Source organism: Poecilia latipinna, unplaced genomic scaffold (assembly GCF_001443285.1).
Source record: "Poecilia latipinna isolate Pla-1442-1.1 unplaced genomic scaffold, P_latipinna-1.0 Scaffold356, whole genome shotgun sequence".
Classification (NCBI taxonomy): Eukaryota; Metazoa; Chordata; class Actinopteri; order Cyprinodontiformes; family Poeciliidae; genus Poecilia; species Poecilia latipinna.
The window spans coordinates 63661-81654 of record NW_015112972.1 but is presented as its reverse complement, the minus strand read 5'-3'; the positions used below and the strand labels follow the sequence as shown (position 1 = coordinate 81654).

Here is a 17994-nt window from a genome sequence, read left to right as displayed (position 1 = left end):
CCCCAAACTGGAGCAGTGGCTCAAACAGATCCCAGGAACAACATCAGACATCTCAGTCCAGAAATGTGCAGTTCTAGGCACAGCCAAGATACTGGAGGAACCCTCAAGCTCCCAGGCCTCTGGTAGAGGACCCGAGCTCAGAGGATGAAAGAGCCCACCCACGGAGGGTGAGAGGGGAATTTTTTTTTATATATATATATAAAAAAATAACAAAAAAATATATCAAAAAATATATCAAAAATAAAAAATATATAAAACAAAAAACCATGGAAATGTAAGTTTGAAATGTTGATTTGCCAGAATTTTTTTTATTTTTTATTTTAATCTCAGAAATGATTTAGAAATTTTTACATAATTTCTGATTTCATGCTTCTAATTAAACGTACAACCTTGTGTTCATTTAGAGGTTTCTAAAATCAAAAAGTTAAACTTTTGAAATTCAGAAATTCTAGATAATTGAAGATTAATCTCAAATTTCTGAGTTTTTCCTAGCAGATTTTTTGACTTTTTAAACACAGAAATCTCCTTGTATTTTTTTTTCTTCTATTATATTTCAGTGAAAATTTTAGTAAAAATTGAAAAAAACCTGAGAATGAAAACAAACAAACAATGGAAAATGTTTGACTTTTGAAACTTTTTCTAAATGAAAACTTGTACATTTAATTAGTAAGATGAAAAAATATCAGAACCTGCTGAGAAGTCGCTGTGCTTCATGAAGGTGCTGATGAATCTTTTAGTTTCATAAAACATTTAACAAGTTCTAAAATATGGATCATTTCCTCTCAAAGCCAATACTCTTTACTTTAATTCTCAATATTCTCAATATATTTGATGACGTCAGAGAAACGTGGCCTTTTCGTTTCCGTGTTCCGTCTACCTGTTCAGGACAGACTGATGATCCTACCAAACCGCTGGTTGCCATAGAGACCGCAGAGAAACCAACAGCATGGCAAACAGGTCTGTTAATATTCAGACTAATTAATGACCGTGAACAGGTGGGGAGGGATTAATGGCGCTGCAGGAAACGCATGGGGTCCCCTGGTGGCCATGTGGGGAACGACAGAGGAAGGCGGTGACGTGATGGTCAGGGAGGCGAAGCAGCTGCAGCAGACTAATTACTCTCACTTAAACACAATCACAGCAGCTGCTCTGCTTCTGGAGGTTTCCACCCAGCAGCAGCGTTACAAACACACGTCCCTCTGCAGACGGAGTCAGACGCTGCAGGCTCCCAGCCAATAGCATCGCAGCATCTTTTATCCACACACCTGTACCTGCAGACACACTCACATCCCAACAAACACAAATCAAAACTACGACTCACCGTATTTTTAAAACTCATCTGCATCTAATCACTTGTTCCAATATATTGATCTATTGATTGGTGCAGTTGGTTCTAATGTACTCAAGAGTACAGACACTTAGATACATTTTAGCTAAAGCTATCGCTGTAAAATGTTAACAGTAAAATGTGCTTCCTTAAACTTTCACTTTAAGTAAAAGTTTTATTTTTTTATGAGCAGTGAAAGTTCAACTCGTGGATTTCAGAAACTAAATGAGAACATTTTGGTTCAAACTGTTTTATTTAAAGGAGCGACTTTATAAATCATGTTTCATCAGGAATATTCCGGAGGCATTATGTGACATTTTACTGGGAGACGAATCTCCTCTTCCTCAGAACCTGCAGTTCTGATCTTCATCCCTTCCTGTATATAATATGTGGGCAATAAATCAATAATATTCATCGTTATAGAAATTAGATCATTATCAAAAGAATATTCAATAATTTCACTGACCTCTGATCCAGAGCCGCACGGCATTCTGGGGGATGTAGGCAGAGGAAAGGCCTACCTGGGTAGCATCAACTAACTGACTCACTCATTGGTTGCCTAGCAACAGCCTGTTGAGTAGCGTGCAGCAGTTTAAGGTTTTGCCCCAATGTCTCATAACTGTTTAAAAATAAACCATGTTGTGGAGAGAAAACTATGAAACAGGAAATGTCACGCCAACAGTCTCAGAATTTCAGATATTCAAACCTAATCAATAATCATCGATATGAGCTGATGAAACGTTTATATTGCGATACGTTTTTCAGCATGTGGTCCAGCCCTGGCAGTGATTTTCCTCTCTGGTCAGTCGAGTTTCTGGGCTGTGGGAGGAAGCTGGAAAACCCAGAGAAACCCAGAGACCAGCCTGGGGTTCAAACCCAGGACCTTCTGGTTGCTAGGCAACAGTGCTACTGATCGCAGCCCACGCTTTGCATCCTTCTGCATGAATAATGGAGACATGAGAAGGAATCCCCACGCCTCAGATATCACCACAGGCTTTCCTCCTGTTGCAGGAAGCAGACCTCTGACCCTCGAGTTCATCTCATCTCCATTCATCTAATTTAATCTCAGTTCATTTCATTTCATCTCATTCATCTCATTTCTCCTCTGTTGAGGCATTTCTGGTGAACCAGCTGCCGGTCGCAGGTGAAGCTGTGTTGTCTTAATGCTCAGTGTGTTTCTGAGCTGCTGTTCTTTATCTCACCTTGCCACCTGCAGCACTTTCTGTTATTATGTTTGCCTGCAGAAATTTGGTAACTGGAGAGCAGCGAAGTGACAGATGAAGTTGTCACTTGATTCTTGCTCTTTAATAACGCATGAGTGGCTCGACACACAGAAACACATCTTCCTGTTTCCCCCCAGCCGTCCTCTGGTTCCGTTCCGTCTTCTCTTTAATCTGAAGCCGGGAAAACCTGCTCAAAGCTGAGAGGATTGAGGTCTGCTGCAACGAAAAACTCACTGAGAAGCGAAATGTCATCATTTCTGTTGTTCTTGTTTGCAGCCGGGCTGCTGAATCATCACAGCAGACAAAAGAACGAGACGGTGAGGTTCAAGGAAAGCTGCGATGGAGCTGACAGGAAATGAATCTGAAAACAGTAAAACAAACGCAGGTCAGCGTCAGACTGGAAACGCTACGCTAACGCTGAGCTAACCGGTCAGAGGATCCATGAACAACACGTCCAGTTCACACAGAATCTGGGACTTTATTCTCATGCCTCATGATGCCTCAGCATTGAGGAGGTGGATTTATTTAAATAAGACAGTTTAGTTAAACATGCGACATTTAAGTTGCAGAACATAATATGAAAGTAAACTAAAAGTCAGTTTCAGCTGAATTTGGATTCAGATCAAGTAGAAACTGACAAGAACTGGATGAAACAACAAAATGAAAACAAATTTATTTTCCAGTCAAAACGGTCCCACACTGAGGAAACCTTTCCTTTGAAGCTGCTCCATAGTTGATGCTGTAAAAGATTAAGAATGCTTTTGACAAATTCGCTTCCTTATAAACACAGTTTGGCGTGTTAATGTCATTTGGAAACAGTTCCTGTATCGGTCACGTGACTTGCTGAAACCAACACGCTCACCGACACGGTTTGGTCTGCGGGCTGGACACATGCACATCGGTGTTGCCGGACCCATCACCAGTTCCACTCCCAGTCTGGTCAAACTGGTCGGTCCAGTACTGGTTTACTGCTGCCAGACATGAAGCAAACTAATACTTTAGAAATATATTATTCTGACAATTTATCAGATTACAAAAACTCCACATTCTGCATATTTTTCATTTAAACCTTTTTGTGTTAGAAATACATTAAAAAATGCAAATAATTAATTTACTTTTCAAATAAAACATCTTATTGCTAATAAACAGCATTTGTTTATTAGACTCTTAAGGATGCAGCTGCAGTCTCCATTCTCCAGTTAGCAATCGATTATTGATCATCTCGATAATCAATTCATCACGTTGAACCTGAAGAATCATTTCAGTCATAATTGTTGCATGTTTGGATGTAAATAAGGAGAGAAAAACTTGACTGCTGAAAATAAAACATGAGAATGTTTTAGGTTGTTTGTTTCTGAATCGTCTGTTTTACAAACTATTTTATTATTTTCCCACATCAACTTGTTTTTGCTGTTAAAATGTCTAAATTCAGGGTTCTGCCTTCATGTTTCTGACTTTTATGTCAGGTAAATTATAGTTCTGCAGTATTTTCTTTGTGCTCATAATAAAACAATAAAATTGAGATATCACAACAACAAAGCCATAACGGTACCAGAATAAGGTCTTCATTTTCCCCGACATCAAAAATAATAAAAAATTAAAATGAAGAATGTTGAACATTTTGTGAAGTTAAGCTTTTGCAATAAATAAATATTTCAGCAGGACTTTAAAATGTTAAACGATTATTCCAAAGAAAACCAGACGGACTGAAGTTTCACCTCAGATTTTAACTCTTTCCAAACTTGTTTCTCATTAAAATCACTTTTTTCCCTCATAATTTTAAGACTTTTAAGATGATTTTTCCTTTTTAATCTGGTAATGTTGTGACTTTATTTTTGTAACTTAAAAAAACATTTTTCTATCCTTAGTATGTATAAATAATATTTATTACTAAAATCCCACAGTGGAAGTAAAGAACTGCATTATTTGTTGTTTTTCAGGCGTTTTGTCTTTCCTAAAGTTCTTCCCCTCCTGGTGGTTTTTGTCTTCGTTTGACCTTGACACACTTCAGTGTGAAACCACAGAGGAAGCTGCCTGGGTGAAATGTGATGTCACTTCCTGAGGGACTCTTCCAGAGGCGATAAGCTGAGGGTTTGGGTTTGGTTATCATCTCTGTGGTTGCTTTTATTTTCAAACTGGACCGAACACAGCTGTCAGTGGTGACAAGCTGCAGCCGTAACAAAATGGCCGCCTCTGCAGAGGTCAGGCAGAGGTCAGGCAGCCCTGATGGGGCCTAACGTCAGCAGGAGGAGCGGCAGCGAGGGGAATAAATGAAACGTCTCAGATTAATAGGACGGCTTGGCAGAGGTCTGAGGAAAACAATCCAGGGAAGATTGAGGAGCAGAGGAGTAAAGGTTAACAGTTCGGTTTGATTTATTGAAGCGGAAACTCTCTGGAACCTTTAAACCATCGAATCTGTCGTCGTTTCTAAGCTAAATATTCCCTGGTTGGTTCCTCTGGAGAAATCTGCTCAGATCTGGTCCGTTTTTCAGCAGAACCGACAGCGGCGCGGAAAGCAATAAATCCCAACAGCAAATGAGTCAGAATTCAACTACATTAATCTGCAACAATTTAAAAATAAACTTTAAATCCGTTAATATGAGCAAAGATAAATGTTTTCTGTTCTCCTGTCATCAGAATAGTTTGAAGGCAGTTTTAATTCAGACGCTGTTTTTGTTTTGTTGTCATTCATAAAAAAAAATAAAAATGATCAGGGTAAATAATTTCCTGAGGCATTGGTACATCGGTGAGCATTTGGGGCGTTAATAGGGCTCTCCTTCCAGGGCGCTAATCCGTCTAGGGGCGGCATGATGTGGAGCTATTCTGCTCTGTTCAGCCCCTCCAGTTTTTATGCTAATCCATAATTGTGAGTTTACTGTAAAAAAGTTTTTTTTTTTTACAGAAAATTAAATTTTCTGTAAAATGGTCAAAATGGTTGAGTTTGTGATGCTAACTCCCGCCTGCAGAGCTGTTTAAAAAAGTTTAATCTTTTTTGTTTCTGTTTGGACGTGGAGTTGAACCAGGAGTGGTCGGTTGGGATGTGATGCGTTCACTGACTCAGACTGCTTTCATCACTTCGTTATCATCATTTTCAGCCATAGTTTAGATTTACTGTCTGGATTCTTCTGCTGCTGAATTTTGACTCATGTTGGATAAAATGCGACGTTCAGATATGATTTAGTTCCACATGTGGAAGTGGAGCAGATTGGATTTTTATTTGGTGAAAAGGTCAGAATCAGTCCGTTTCTGCTGCAGTGAGAACATTTGTGTAAGCAAACAGCAGGCTGGCTGTACCTAATAAAGTGGCAGCGAATGTATATTTCCCAGACCAGATGCCAGAACCAGAGCGTAAATCCTTTAGAGGCGGAGTGTTAAACAACGTCCTTCATCCTGTTTTGGATGAAATGTGACGTAACCTGATGTCGTTTAAGAATACAAACAGATTAATGTCGGCATCATGCAGCCATGCAGAGCTGCAGCAACCGCAGCGTCGCATTGAGACGAGGAAACGGCACAGAGGACAAGAGCAGGAGGGGTGAAGGGTCCTGTAGAGACGTCTGTTTTACAGAGTGATGGAGGAGAGCGGCGACCGCAGAGCAAACAGAATGAGAGATGGAGAGGTGGAAATAAACGAGGGGAGAGGGATGGAGAGAGACGGAGGAGAAAAAGACAAATGCAGACTGAATGCAATGACAAAAGGACGGGAAAATGGAGGGAGGGATGAGAGGAGGGTCTCAGGAAAAAGATTTCAAACTGTGCAGATTTTTATTTATATTTTATTCAGAGAACAAACTTGCAGCTAAAAGACACAAAAGATCTCTGATCATTTTCTGATCCGTTGGATCCAGGGCGGCTCCGTGTCTCTGACCCGGTTCTTCATGAACCAGACCTCAGTGGCCCTTTGTGGCCCCTGAGCAACATAACCCCCGTTGTTCTTGCCTAAATGTGTTTTAATGGGTGAATGTGGCTCCAGCTGTTAACCGGCAAATAGAGACTCAAAAAATAGCAACACATTCAGAGCATTAATTTAGCCAAAGCCGTACAAAATATAGATGCAAAGCGCTGCTAACAGGTCTAGTATCTCAAAATAAATTTTACTTACTAACAATGAAAAAAGCACAAATATAAATAATTATAAAACCTAAATATTTACGCTGTTGCCTTGCAGCAAGAAGGTTCTGGGTTCAATTCCCGGCCCTGGTGTTTCTGCATGGATGCATGTTCTCCCTGTGCATGGTGGGTTTTCTCCGGGTTCAGTCCACAGTCCAAAAACATGATGTCAGGTTAATTGGCCTCTCCAAACTGCCCCTAGGTGTGTGTCTCTGTGTTGCCCTGTGACAGACTGGCGACCTGTCCAGGCGACCTGTCCAGGTGACCTGTCCAGGTGACCCCGCCTCTCACCCGGTTAGCTGGAGAGGCAGCAGCTCCTCCCGACCCCACTAAGGGACAAGGGTGTAAGAAAATGGATGGGCGCTCTGTAAGTTCAGTCCATTTGTCTTAAAATTAAAACCAAACTGGTGAAATCAGGTTGCAGCAGTGAAACATTGTGACGAAGTGTAACAATAAATGCAAAACTAGAAACTAGTTTGATGCTTCAAAGCCTAAAATCTTTCATAACTGATGGGTTTTATTATTTTGTTGCTGTTTCATGTCGGCAGTCAGAGGGAACCTGACTGGTTTTGCTGCAGCTTCCACAGACGGCTGCATTAATCTCTGAAGTCTTCTCAATTAAATAAATGACGGATTGTGTGGGTGTGATGTCTCAGTGCGGCGGCAGAGCTTTAGTAACTCATGATTTATTAATGGATGATTATCTGACCTCAGGACTTTTGTCTTCCTGTGTCCCCCTCCATCCGTCTTCCTCGCTGTCGTCCCTGACTCCGCTCCTCTTCCGTCTCTGGATCCTCAGGGCGAATGTTCCTCCAAATGCTACAACATGTTCATCATCGAGACGGTGTGTGTGGCCTGGTTCTCCCTGGAGTTCGTCCTGCGCTTCGTCCAGGCCCGCAGCAAGCTCGACTTCCTGCGCGGGCCGCTCAACATCATCGACGCCATGGCCATCCTGCCCTACTACGTTTCCCTGGTGGTGAGTGAGGAGGACCAGAACCGGGAGACGGACCGGCCCGGCGGAGGTGAGACGGGCCGCCGTCAGGAAAAATACCCAGGAGGAAACCAACAGCCAAAACTGGTTCATGTAGCTCTTCAGAGAAAAACTTATTTATAAATATTTAATTTACAAACTAAATATTTAGTTCAGACTTAATCATTTAGTTAGGAACAAAACATATTTCTCCAAATTAAATATTTATTTGGAAGCTAAATATTTAGTTTTCAAACTAAATATGTAGTTTAAGTATTTAATTAAAAAGCTAAATATTTAGAATGGCAACTAAATATTTAATTTACAAACTATTTGAATGCTAAATATTTAGTTTGGAACTCAGACATTAGAATAACATGGTGCAAATATGACTGGAGTGATAAATATTTAGCTTTTGAACTAAATAAATAGTTTCACCTTTCCAAACGGCTCCTCAGGAAAGGGCTACCTGGACAAGCTGGGGCTGGTGCTGCGGATCCTGCGGGCGCTGCGGATCCTGTACGTGATGCGGCTGGCGCGCCACTCGCTCGGCCTGCAGGTTCTGGGGCTGACGGTGCGCCGCAGCACGCGGGAGTTCGGCCTGCTGCTGCTCTTCCTCTGCGTCGCCGTCACGCTCTTCTCCCCGCTGGTCCACCTGGCCGAGAGCGAGCTCACCGGCCCGCACGACTTCAGCAGCATCCCCGCCTCCTACTGGTGGGCCATCATCTCCATGACGACGGTGGGGTACGGCGACATGGTGCCGCGCTCCATTCCCGGCCAGGTGGTGGCGCTGAGCAGCATCCTGAGCGGGATTCTCATCATGGCGTTCCCCGCCACCTCCATCTTCCACATGTTCTCACGCTCCTACCAGGAGCTGAAGATGGAGCACGACCGGCTGTTCAAGGAGGAGGTGGCAGCTGCCGCGGCCGCCGCCGCCACCGGGGGCGCTGTGGAGCCGCAGGGAGAGGAGCAGGCGGCGGGGTCGCCCCCTGCTGGGCCTCCGGACCAAACCAAGGAGCTCTGCATGGAGGCGCTGCTCCAGGAAGCCAACAACCACAGTCTTCCAGCTGCGGCTTTCTGAAGGTTCTTCACAAAACTTTAAAGCTGCAGTTTGCAACTTTAATTAAAAGAAATAAATGGCTTTGATATATTTGATAAAACTGTCTCCATGTCATGACAGTAGTTGCGTTTCTATTACAAATGTGAACAAATTTTTGTCTATATTTTGCTCAAGTTGAAAAACCAAAATTTCACTATTTCTGTGTTTTCATTGAAGCTGCAGTTTGTAACTTTCACAGAAAATATCATTTTATTGTTGAAATTGTCACCATGTTGTGAGTGTGTCAGACAGATAATCTGTGAAATAATGGAGCTCCTCTGTTTTCTACCAACTAGAAACAACCAATCAGAGCCAGGAGGCGGGTCTTACTGCTGCCAATCACAGTCTCATGTCAACAGATCCTGGCATGAATGCTAATGCTAGTTAGATTAGCCATTGATGATGGTGGTGCTGTAACTGTAAGTTGTTTCGCCATTAGCACATTAAGCATTGAGTACACGAGGATGATTGGCAGCGCTAAGCCCATCCTCCTGGCTCTGATTGGTTGTTTTTGGTTAATCTTTGGCAGTAGCAGCTCAGCGAGGAGATTGATCTGTTCAGATTATCTGTCTCATAAACTGTCACAACATGAAAACGGCTTTAACAAATTAAAAGAATTATATACTGCAGCTTTAACTAAGAAATTATATCCAAATCATCCATGAGTAAGCTTGTTAATGCCATAAGTCATTCATGGCAGCGACGGATGTAAACACATGAGATATATTCATAATTCAGCTGTTGGCGCTCATCATCCATCAGCCAATCAGAGGAGATGTCAGTGTTTTACTCAGTAACAAGCCCCGCCCACTCGGGAGCAGCTACATATGCGGTGTTTTGGGAAAATTGTAGTCGGCCATTTTACAGGAGAATTATGGATTCAACATGTTGGAACGACTCAACTTTTTATGAACTGATACTGTGATGCCCTGGTGGAGCCAGCTGCACAAAAACAACAAAGAAAACCACTTCCTGTTGTCTTCTTTGGCGTTTCCGCCAGTAGTAACATCTGGGTGTTGATCATGTTTCGATATGGCTGAATAGCCACATCATTCTTGTACAATGACTTTTCAGCAAAAACTAGCCTTAGCATTTATGACTATGTTGTAGCATAGCAGAGTGAAAGGCTGAGGTTGTGAGCATGAGAGTGATTGACAGCACTAAGACCCGCCCCCTGTCTTTGATTGGTTGCTTCTGACTCAGCAGGACCTTTTTTTTCACAGATTATCTGCCTTATGTAATCTGTTTTAACAAATATGTGAAGAACATATTTTTAATAAAAGTTACAACTGCAGCTTTAAAACACAGCAACTTCCAAGGGACTAATACCCCAAAAGCCTAACTGCCCAGTTCTGGCATTCGCATTATTTTGGATACAAATAAAAAATGTATCTTTTTTTTGTATTTCTGGTTTTTGATGCATTGACTGTAAACGTGAAGAGAGACTGGAAACGGCCCTTTAAACTGGACGGTTCCTGTGAGACCTGAAGGCTTCTGCAGCAATATTCCAAACACGCTGCTTCCATAAACCTGCAATATTAAACCCAAAGTCGCTTCTCCTTCCACTGTGAACTGACTGCAACATTATCCGAGTTTTCATTTCTGTTCAATGTGCTGCATAAAGTATGAACTAAAACTGTTTCTTACTCAACCTTCCTGCTATGAATGCAAAGAAGTTCAGCTCATAGTTTATACATGAGAAGCTTCATGTTCTGAGGAGAAATGATAACAGCATTATAACCCAAATGTAACGTATATCTGTTCTCTGTTTATCTGATAGATCTAATAAATAACCGATGGTTTGGAAACGTCTGAGTTCAGTTTGGACAGTTACACTGTAAAAAGTTAACAGCAATAGTTTAGTTTATGTACAGAAAAAAGTTAACTTAGAAATGTCATAGATCCAAACTAAAGATATGATTCACCATTTAGCTTATGAATTAAATATTAATCATATATAAATGAATGAATAACATGATGAAAATATAACTTTGAAAAATGAACACCCATTTTTATGACTAATTAAATCAAAATATTGCTGTAAATTTTATTGTGTAACTTCACAAACAGCGCCCCATACTGTTGTGAAAAGGTATTTACCCCCTTCAAGGTTTGTTCTGTTTCTGCTTTTTGTCACATTTAAATGTTTCAGATCATCAAAACATTTTATATTGAAGACCTGAGGTAGAAAAACGTTTCCTAGACAGGTGAGCCGTCAGTTTTTCTTTAACAGCCGTTCGTTAGCGACGCGGCGTTAACGAACAATCTGAATATTTTTATCGCCTCTTCATGCTGAACGATGCGACTTTAGTGAGAACAGTTCTTTGTTTTTGATTGTTTTTAAGCAGTTCACTTTTTGTTACATTTTGTTCCTATGTTACAAATATCACTAAAATGTTACTAATGCACAACCTTTGTAAAAAAAACTACATGATATCTGATGTTTTTGTTTTGAAGTTTTATTTTTATTTATTAGCTCATTTTTTTCTGTAAGAACATGCTGCGTTTTTTACTTAATACTTATGATGATGAACATTTTTTGTGAAAATCTTTCACAAGAATTGATACAAACGACATTTATTAGGGATAAAATGGCTTTAAAAGACGGACCGTTTGAAGCGAACGGTCCCACCGTATCGGTTTATGGGACACACCTTCCAGAAACACTTTCATCTGAACCATCCAGAGAATATTTTCCCAGAAGCCTGGAGGATCATCTGGATGTTTTTGGAAATAATTAGTAAATTATTCACCTTTTTTCATACTGAAGTCCTGAGTGGAACCTTAGTATTTGTGTGTTTCTGGTACTCCCGTATATCTAGCACACAGGCTACATCCGCCAACAGTGATGGACGATGAAGCCGCTTCTTTGGGATATTTCTGCTTCTACAAACGATCTGATTGGATGCTGGAAATGGTTTTAAATGGAAAATGTTGCTTATTTTTTGCTGATTAATTAATTACAGGCTGCCTTTCACCTGATTAAATGTTTTAATGGAGTCCCTAAACTATTTTCTTGGTCTGACTGTAATCCTGCCTGGGTGAGGTTGGTGAAATTAAGCCATTAAATTTGGTTATTCTTAGTTAATTTATGAATGAAAAAAGGAGCAGATTAGTTCTGATGGCTTTTTTCTTAATTAAACCGTTTTTTTCTGTCTGGTATTAAAATGTGATGATCTGAAACATTGAAGTGTGACTAAGAAGGAAACTCAAAGCAATCTGTAAGTGGTAAGTAGTTTTCCTGAGCTCTGTTCTGCAGGATGATCCCTACTGTAATTTTGTAATTAGGGATTAAAAGGATGGAAATGAAAAAGGGAGTTTTTGTTTTAGACAAGGAGCATGCGTGAGCGCCAAGAACCATGAAATGTACTTTGCGATGCTCCAAATAAGAGCTCTCCTAGTAATCTGAGAGAAATCCGTTTTCTGGGTTCTGGTTGTTTTGGTTTCTCGGAGTTCGGAGGTTTAATCTTTTGGCTTGCCGCTGATGCTCAGTCACATTCCTGCAGCTGGAAAAGAAGAAAGTGAAGCAGCTGTGGCGGCCTGGCACGCCGGGAGCTCAGTTACATCATCGTCTTGTTCTCACGCTGCCGCAGGCCGCCGTCTCCGGGGTTTATGGGAAGCTTTCTGTCCTGCGGCCCAGCAGGGGGTCTGGCTCGACCCACCGCTGCCTTCAGGCCGATCAAATGATTTTGTTTTTCTCCTGAGTGGTGCAGAGTAGCAGGGATATGCAGGAACATGCCAGATGTGGCTGTAATCTAGATTAAAGCTGGGATTATAACCTCACATGCTCAGGTTTTAGCCTGAAACTCGGCTTCATGCATTTGTTTTGACATCTAAGTGACTTGGGTCCAAACACTGTGGTGTTGGGTTTCATTGGCTCAGCTGTGATGGGATTACTGGGAGCAGTGGTGCAGCAGCTAGCATATGGCGCAGTGACGTAATTCAGCTTCTCATGATCAAATGTGACGGATTACAGACTAAGAGTCGGTCTTCATGCTGGACAGTTAAACTATGAAGAGTTCACTGAGCCGCTCACAGATCAAAGGGGAAAATAATCATTTTCTGGGTAAAAAATGTGCAACTTTTATTAAAAAAATGATTTTACATATTTGTTGAAGTCATCACCATGTTGTGATGTATGAGACGGATAATCTGTGAAAAAATGGATCTCCTCTGTTTTCTCCCAGCCAACCAATCAGATCCATGAGGCGGGTCTTAGCGCTGTCAGTCACCATCTCATGTAGCGCCGCTAGCTTTTCCCCGTCAGCCAATCCTGACTGCTAAGACTAGTTAGCATAGCAACAGATAAATGGTTTTCCTGTTATGGAGCTAATGGTGGTTTTTCCACCATTAGCACATTTAGCAGCGTGTACATGAGGATGATTGACAACGTTACGACCCTCCTCTTGGTTCTGATTGGTTGGTTTTGACGGGGCGTGGTGAATTTCCTGGTGACACTTTTAGCATCTATGTAAAAAACATATTTTTATATCTTTTTATAGAAGTTAGAACTTTAATAATTATTGTTCTGTTGTTTAATGTAGTTCTACTGTCACACCAACAGGGGGCAGTAACAACCAGGCTCTGTGAAACTGCTGCGAATTTTCTTTTCATTGATGGTAAACGGTCATAGTACCGTTATTAAATAATTCATAAATACATGAAATAAATGTCTCCATGAAACAAAATAAAACGTTTAGTGAAAAATAAATGAACCTGTTTAACAAAATAAGATCCCCATTAAATTTTTAAAATACATTTATTTTATTTCATGGAGACATTTATTTAATGGTGTATTTATAAATTATTATTAGCATTTATTTATTTCAGGATTTGTTGATAAATTTCATAGTATTTTATTTTGTAAATCAACTGTATGTATTTTACTAACAAACAAATATTTATTTGAGTATTTAATTATTATAATATTTCTTTATTTTGGAAATCTCCACGTTCTTGTGTAACATTTTTCTAATGAACTGCCTGAGAAAAGCAAAGGTTAAAGTTCTGCTTGATATTAAAGTTATTTGGTGACTTCATTAAATGGAAAAGAAATTAGAAACTTAATTTTTAAACTATGATTTTAAAATCGCGTATGTTTCAGTTTTAAATAAACTATAATGACAGTATTAGTTTTATTAAAAGCTGTGTTCAGACAAACCGGCTGTTCCTGCTGATCTCTTTGGGACGGATCCCCAGCAGCTTTTATTTTTCCAGCAGGTCTGACGCGACTCGGCTGAAACGACGTCTTCACTTCCCGACCAGAACATCGCCGACATCCTTCTGGTATTTCAACACAGATTTCTTTAAGTTGGGGTTTATTTTCTTTTCAAACTTTTTATATAATTTAAATGGCTGCTGAGCTGAAGCTGTGAAGTCGAGTCATTTATCAGCGAGTCAAACATGGCTGCACACATTTCAGCCTCCTGTTTGATTAAAATCCAGAGTTTTCCTCTTTCAAGCTGAATGTCTCATATTCAGCTTCGTCCTTCTGCTGCTGCACGCCCACGCGTTCATGATGGTGATGTTTAGGTGGGAGGATTTCCTGCTTATCGAGTCTAGAGGTCAGAGGTCACAGCACAAATATATAGTTCCTCTAATGTGGGTGTAGGGAGGCCCTCTGATTACGGAGATAAACTTGCACGTTTGTGGCTTTCAGAGAGTTCATGCACTGATTGGCTAAAAGCACCGGCGTCCCCCAGGGCCGTGTCCTCTCCCCACTTCTGTTCTCACTGAAGGCAAATCAGATTTAAGACTAAATATGATTGGGGGGTCCTGACAAAAGTTGAAAAATATTCAACTTTCATGTGTCCAGTTGTTAGCCTGTGTGTCCAAGTTAAAAATCTGCATGAATGTCATCAGTCGCCTCTTCGCTCCGTAGGAGCTGATCATCACCGCCTCTTGGGTGTTGAGCTCTTTAAGCTCTTTAAACTCTTTAAACTCTTTAAGTTAGCTAGCTAGGCTATATTAGCTGCTAGCTAGCAGCAGCTTCAACCACCTCAAATATCTGCACAACTCAACCTTTGACCTAACAGAAAAGTCCTGCCAGGAAAAGAAACTACATGTGCGACATTAAACAGAACTTAAAACCCAGGCTTGACGTATTTAAGGCCAACCTACATTTTTTAAATGATTTTAAAACTTTTTGAAGATGGACTTCCTGCGTCAGGTCAGCTGGATGGACTGAGGTCTGAACTGAACCCAAACTATGGAAAAATCTGTCATTACATTAGAACTGTGTCCACTTTAAAAACTCTTATTAAAATAAATTTTTACTCCTTGGCCTTTGACACAATCTGAGACTTTTACTCTTCCTTAAGTTTTAGCATTTCATTGATCTTGTTTATTTTCTTTTGTACTTTCTAATTTGAATGCTTGTTGAATTCTTGGTGTTTTTAAAGTGCTTTATGAGAAAGGTAGTACTTGTGAAAGATCATCAAGGCTGACTTTCTCTCCATGAAACTTCGGTAACACTTTATTTGAAGGGGGTTGAATAAGACTGACATGACACTGTCATAAACATAACACCTGTCATGAACATGAATAAGCCTTCATGAATATTTATGACTGTTGTCATAAAGCGTCATTTGGTAAATTATGACACTTTTAATACAAAGTTGACATTATTCAAAATGTCTTTATGACAACTTGACATTAACCAGGAAATCATTACTGATATAAATTTGTTATAAAAGTTTTACTGATTGCACTTTAAAAATGAGGTAACTTTATGTTATTAAAGGTAAAGTTTAAACAGGTGTTAAAAATATTCCTAATTAATGCACTATGATGGAGGAAAGATATAAAAAAAAAGGGAGACAGAAGATCTGCGGCTTTTCTGAACATTTAGGAACAAAGTGAAGTTTGGTTGTGTGCCGCCTCAGAAGGAGCAGCCAGCTCCTGCGCAGTGTGTCTCGCTGTGGCATACTAAGCAGGGAAGGCTGTGTCATCTTTTCCAGCCTAATGAGCATCAACACTGCTTTATTCTCCTCCCTGCTAGCCTTTGTCCACGCCGTTTCAGATTTCAACACAAGGTCACAGTTATGAGGAAACATCAGAAGTGTGAATCTTCACCCAGATTTTAGAGCTTTAGTGTAAGCATATTGTGGAAGTGTGTTGAGTAATCTTTTTTTTGTCTGTAATTACTCTTTGAAGTGCTGCCAGTCTGCAACAATCTGATGTCCCAGGAGGAGCGAGAAGCAGCTTTACGCTCAACGTTTAAAATTCACAGCCAGCTCGTCTTTCATCCCGTCTTCCTGGTGGCGGTTCATCAGCAGCAGCTCGGTCTGATCTGAAGGATTCACAGTGAGTCCAGCACTCGACATTAAGGGCCCTTCAGCCCTGACCCCATGACTCCTGGAGAGAATCGGCCTGGAGGGAAACGTGACGAAGAGCAGCTGCGTCGCTCCTCCTCAAGCTTTTCTTCTGCTGCTGTTCCAGTTAGTATTCAGATGAAACATAATCTTCAGGAAAGTGCAGCTTCACGCTGGCGTTTATACTGGGAATATGGCTCTACACACTAGGAGGCATCACCTGGGGGGAGGCATTAGTGAAACAGCGTCAATTAGATGCAAACAAGCAAATCTGGTCAGCAGGAAGCAAACCCAAAATATGGTTGCTAATGAAGCTGAAGTTTATTCTAATGAGAATAATTAGGATAAACTCAAATTCAATCATTGTGTTTAATTTAAAAAATTACAAAAATGATTTGGTTGTAGAACACAGCTCTACAACCAAAGCAACAGATTGATTTTTTTTTTTGTTAGTTCTTAACATTTCTAATATACAACAAATCCAGTTTTATCCATTTCAATCAAACTCCAGTCCGTTTTGTTTGGGGAGGTCTGAATGCTAATCGAACCAACAAAGTGAACTCTGCTCCACCTCCAAGCCTCGGTCTGGGTTCGGTTGAAGTGAACTCCGGTTCAGTTTGAATGCATGTGAACGCCAAGCGGACTGGAGACCACTCCAAAAGCAGGAAGTGGACTACAGCACAGGGCATTCTGGGTAAATACAAACAAAGCTAATGGGCTAGCCTAGTGCTAGCTAGAAATGGCTCGTGGTTTTCTGCCTTCAACTGCTAAAATCTGATGGTACTCCATTTTAGTGTACATTTCAGTCAAAAATGAGCAATAATTAGCCTGAGGCTAAATATTTAGCTAACTAAATATGTGGTTTGAAGCTAAATATTTAGCTAGCTCGTTAAGTAAATATTTAATAATCTGATGTTAAACTAATATGGTGCTAATTGGTGAAATTTAAATCATAAAAAACATTTTTTGATTGCAGGATTGATTTATTTTCCAAAGCAAAAAATCAGATTTTCTCGTCTCATGTTTTATGGTTTTATCGGGAATCGTGTGCAGCCCGGCTCGTTTTGTCCTAGACGTTCTTCGTTTCCTCTCCTTGTTGTGAGATACGATCAGTGTTTGCTCTCCTCTGCTGGCTTTGCACTGGACGCACACCGCTAGATTCCTGATTAGACCAGGATCCAATTAAACCACACAGACACTGACTGTCAGAACTGAAATCCCTACAGAGACCATTTGGATCGAGAGCAGGAGGCTTAAACCGAAATGAAGAATTTACTCAGTTCAATGAGTCTGACAGAAAAGCAGGAACGGCCAATTTAAGGAAGTGAAATGGGAGCCTGACACTTCAGTCCAGATGTTGTGACGCTCCTGCAGCACCAATTAAGAGGAGAACAAAGGAAAACAGTTAGTGTTCAGGGGAAGATGTGTAAGTTTGGTAGAAATGCAGAAGAAGTGAAGCTAGAGCGCTATAATCTGAGAAACGAGGAGAGGCTGCATGGATTAGCTATCAGGCAGATAAAAGAGGCGGACTGAGTCTCTTTATCTGAAAACATCTGAAGCCAGGGAAATTTTTAGCTCTGTAACAGGAAGCATGATGCGTTTGGATTCAGATCAGCTCTGTTAGTCACGATGGTTTCTCTCTGGCAGCTCCAGTTATCTGAAAACAGAAAGTTCATCTCAACATGAGCGAAGCAAGGCATCCGTTATTAACAATGAGCGCTAACAAAGCTTGAACAAGAGGACAGAAATAATGTTCAGTGAATGATGGAACCAGAGAAACTTACAGAATGGATTAAAATTAGTTCTAGAAAATTAGCCCCTTAAATTTCCTGTGACCTTTATGATGAAAGGTTTGTTAGACATTTCATCTGAAGGGAATTTTAAAGCTGCAGATTATGTTGGATTGGAGACGTGAAACTTGTTGTGGACCAAATATTTTGCTGGAGTAGATT

At 40.6% G+C, this 17994-nt stretch overlaps 1 protein-coding gene across 1 annotated transcript in view; it reads left to right on the top strand.

Annotated features, from left to right (window-relative positions):
• The window catches only part of kcng4a (potassium voltage-gated channel, subfamily G, member 4a), a 39261-nt gene extending 30380 nt beyond the window's left edge, over positions 1 to 8881 (top strand). Inside the window, exons 4-5 of the mRNA XM_015036059.1 lie at positions 7460 to 7682; positions 8089 to 8881. Coding sequence (XP_014891545.1) covers positions 7460 to 7682; positions 8089 to 8711 — 846 coding nt within the window. The 3' untranslated portion in view covers positions 8712 to 8881. The remainder of the gene's footprint in view (positions 1 to 7459; positions 7683 to 8088) is intronic.
• Positions 8882 to 17994: the final 9113 nt, after the last annotated feature.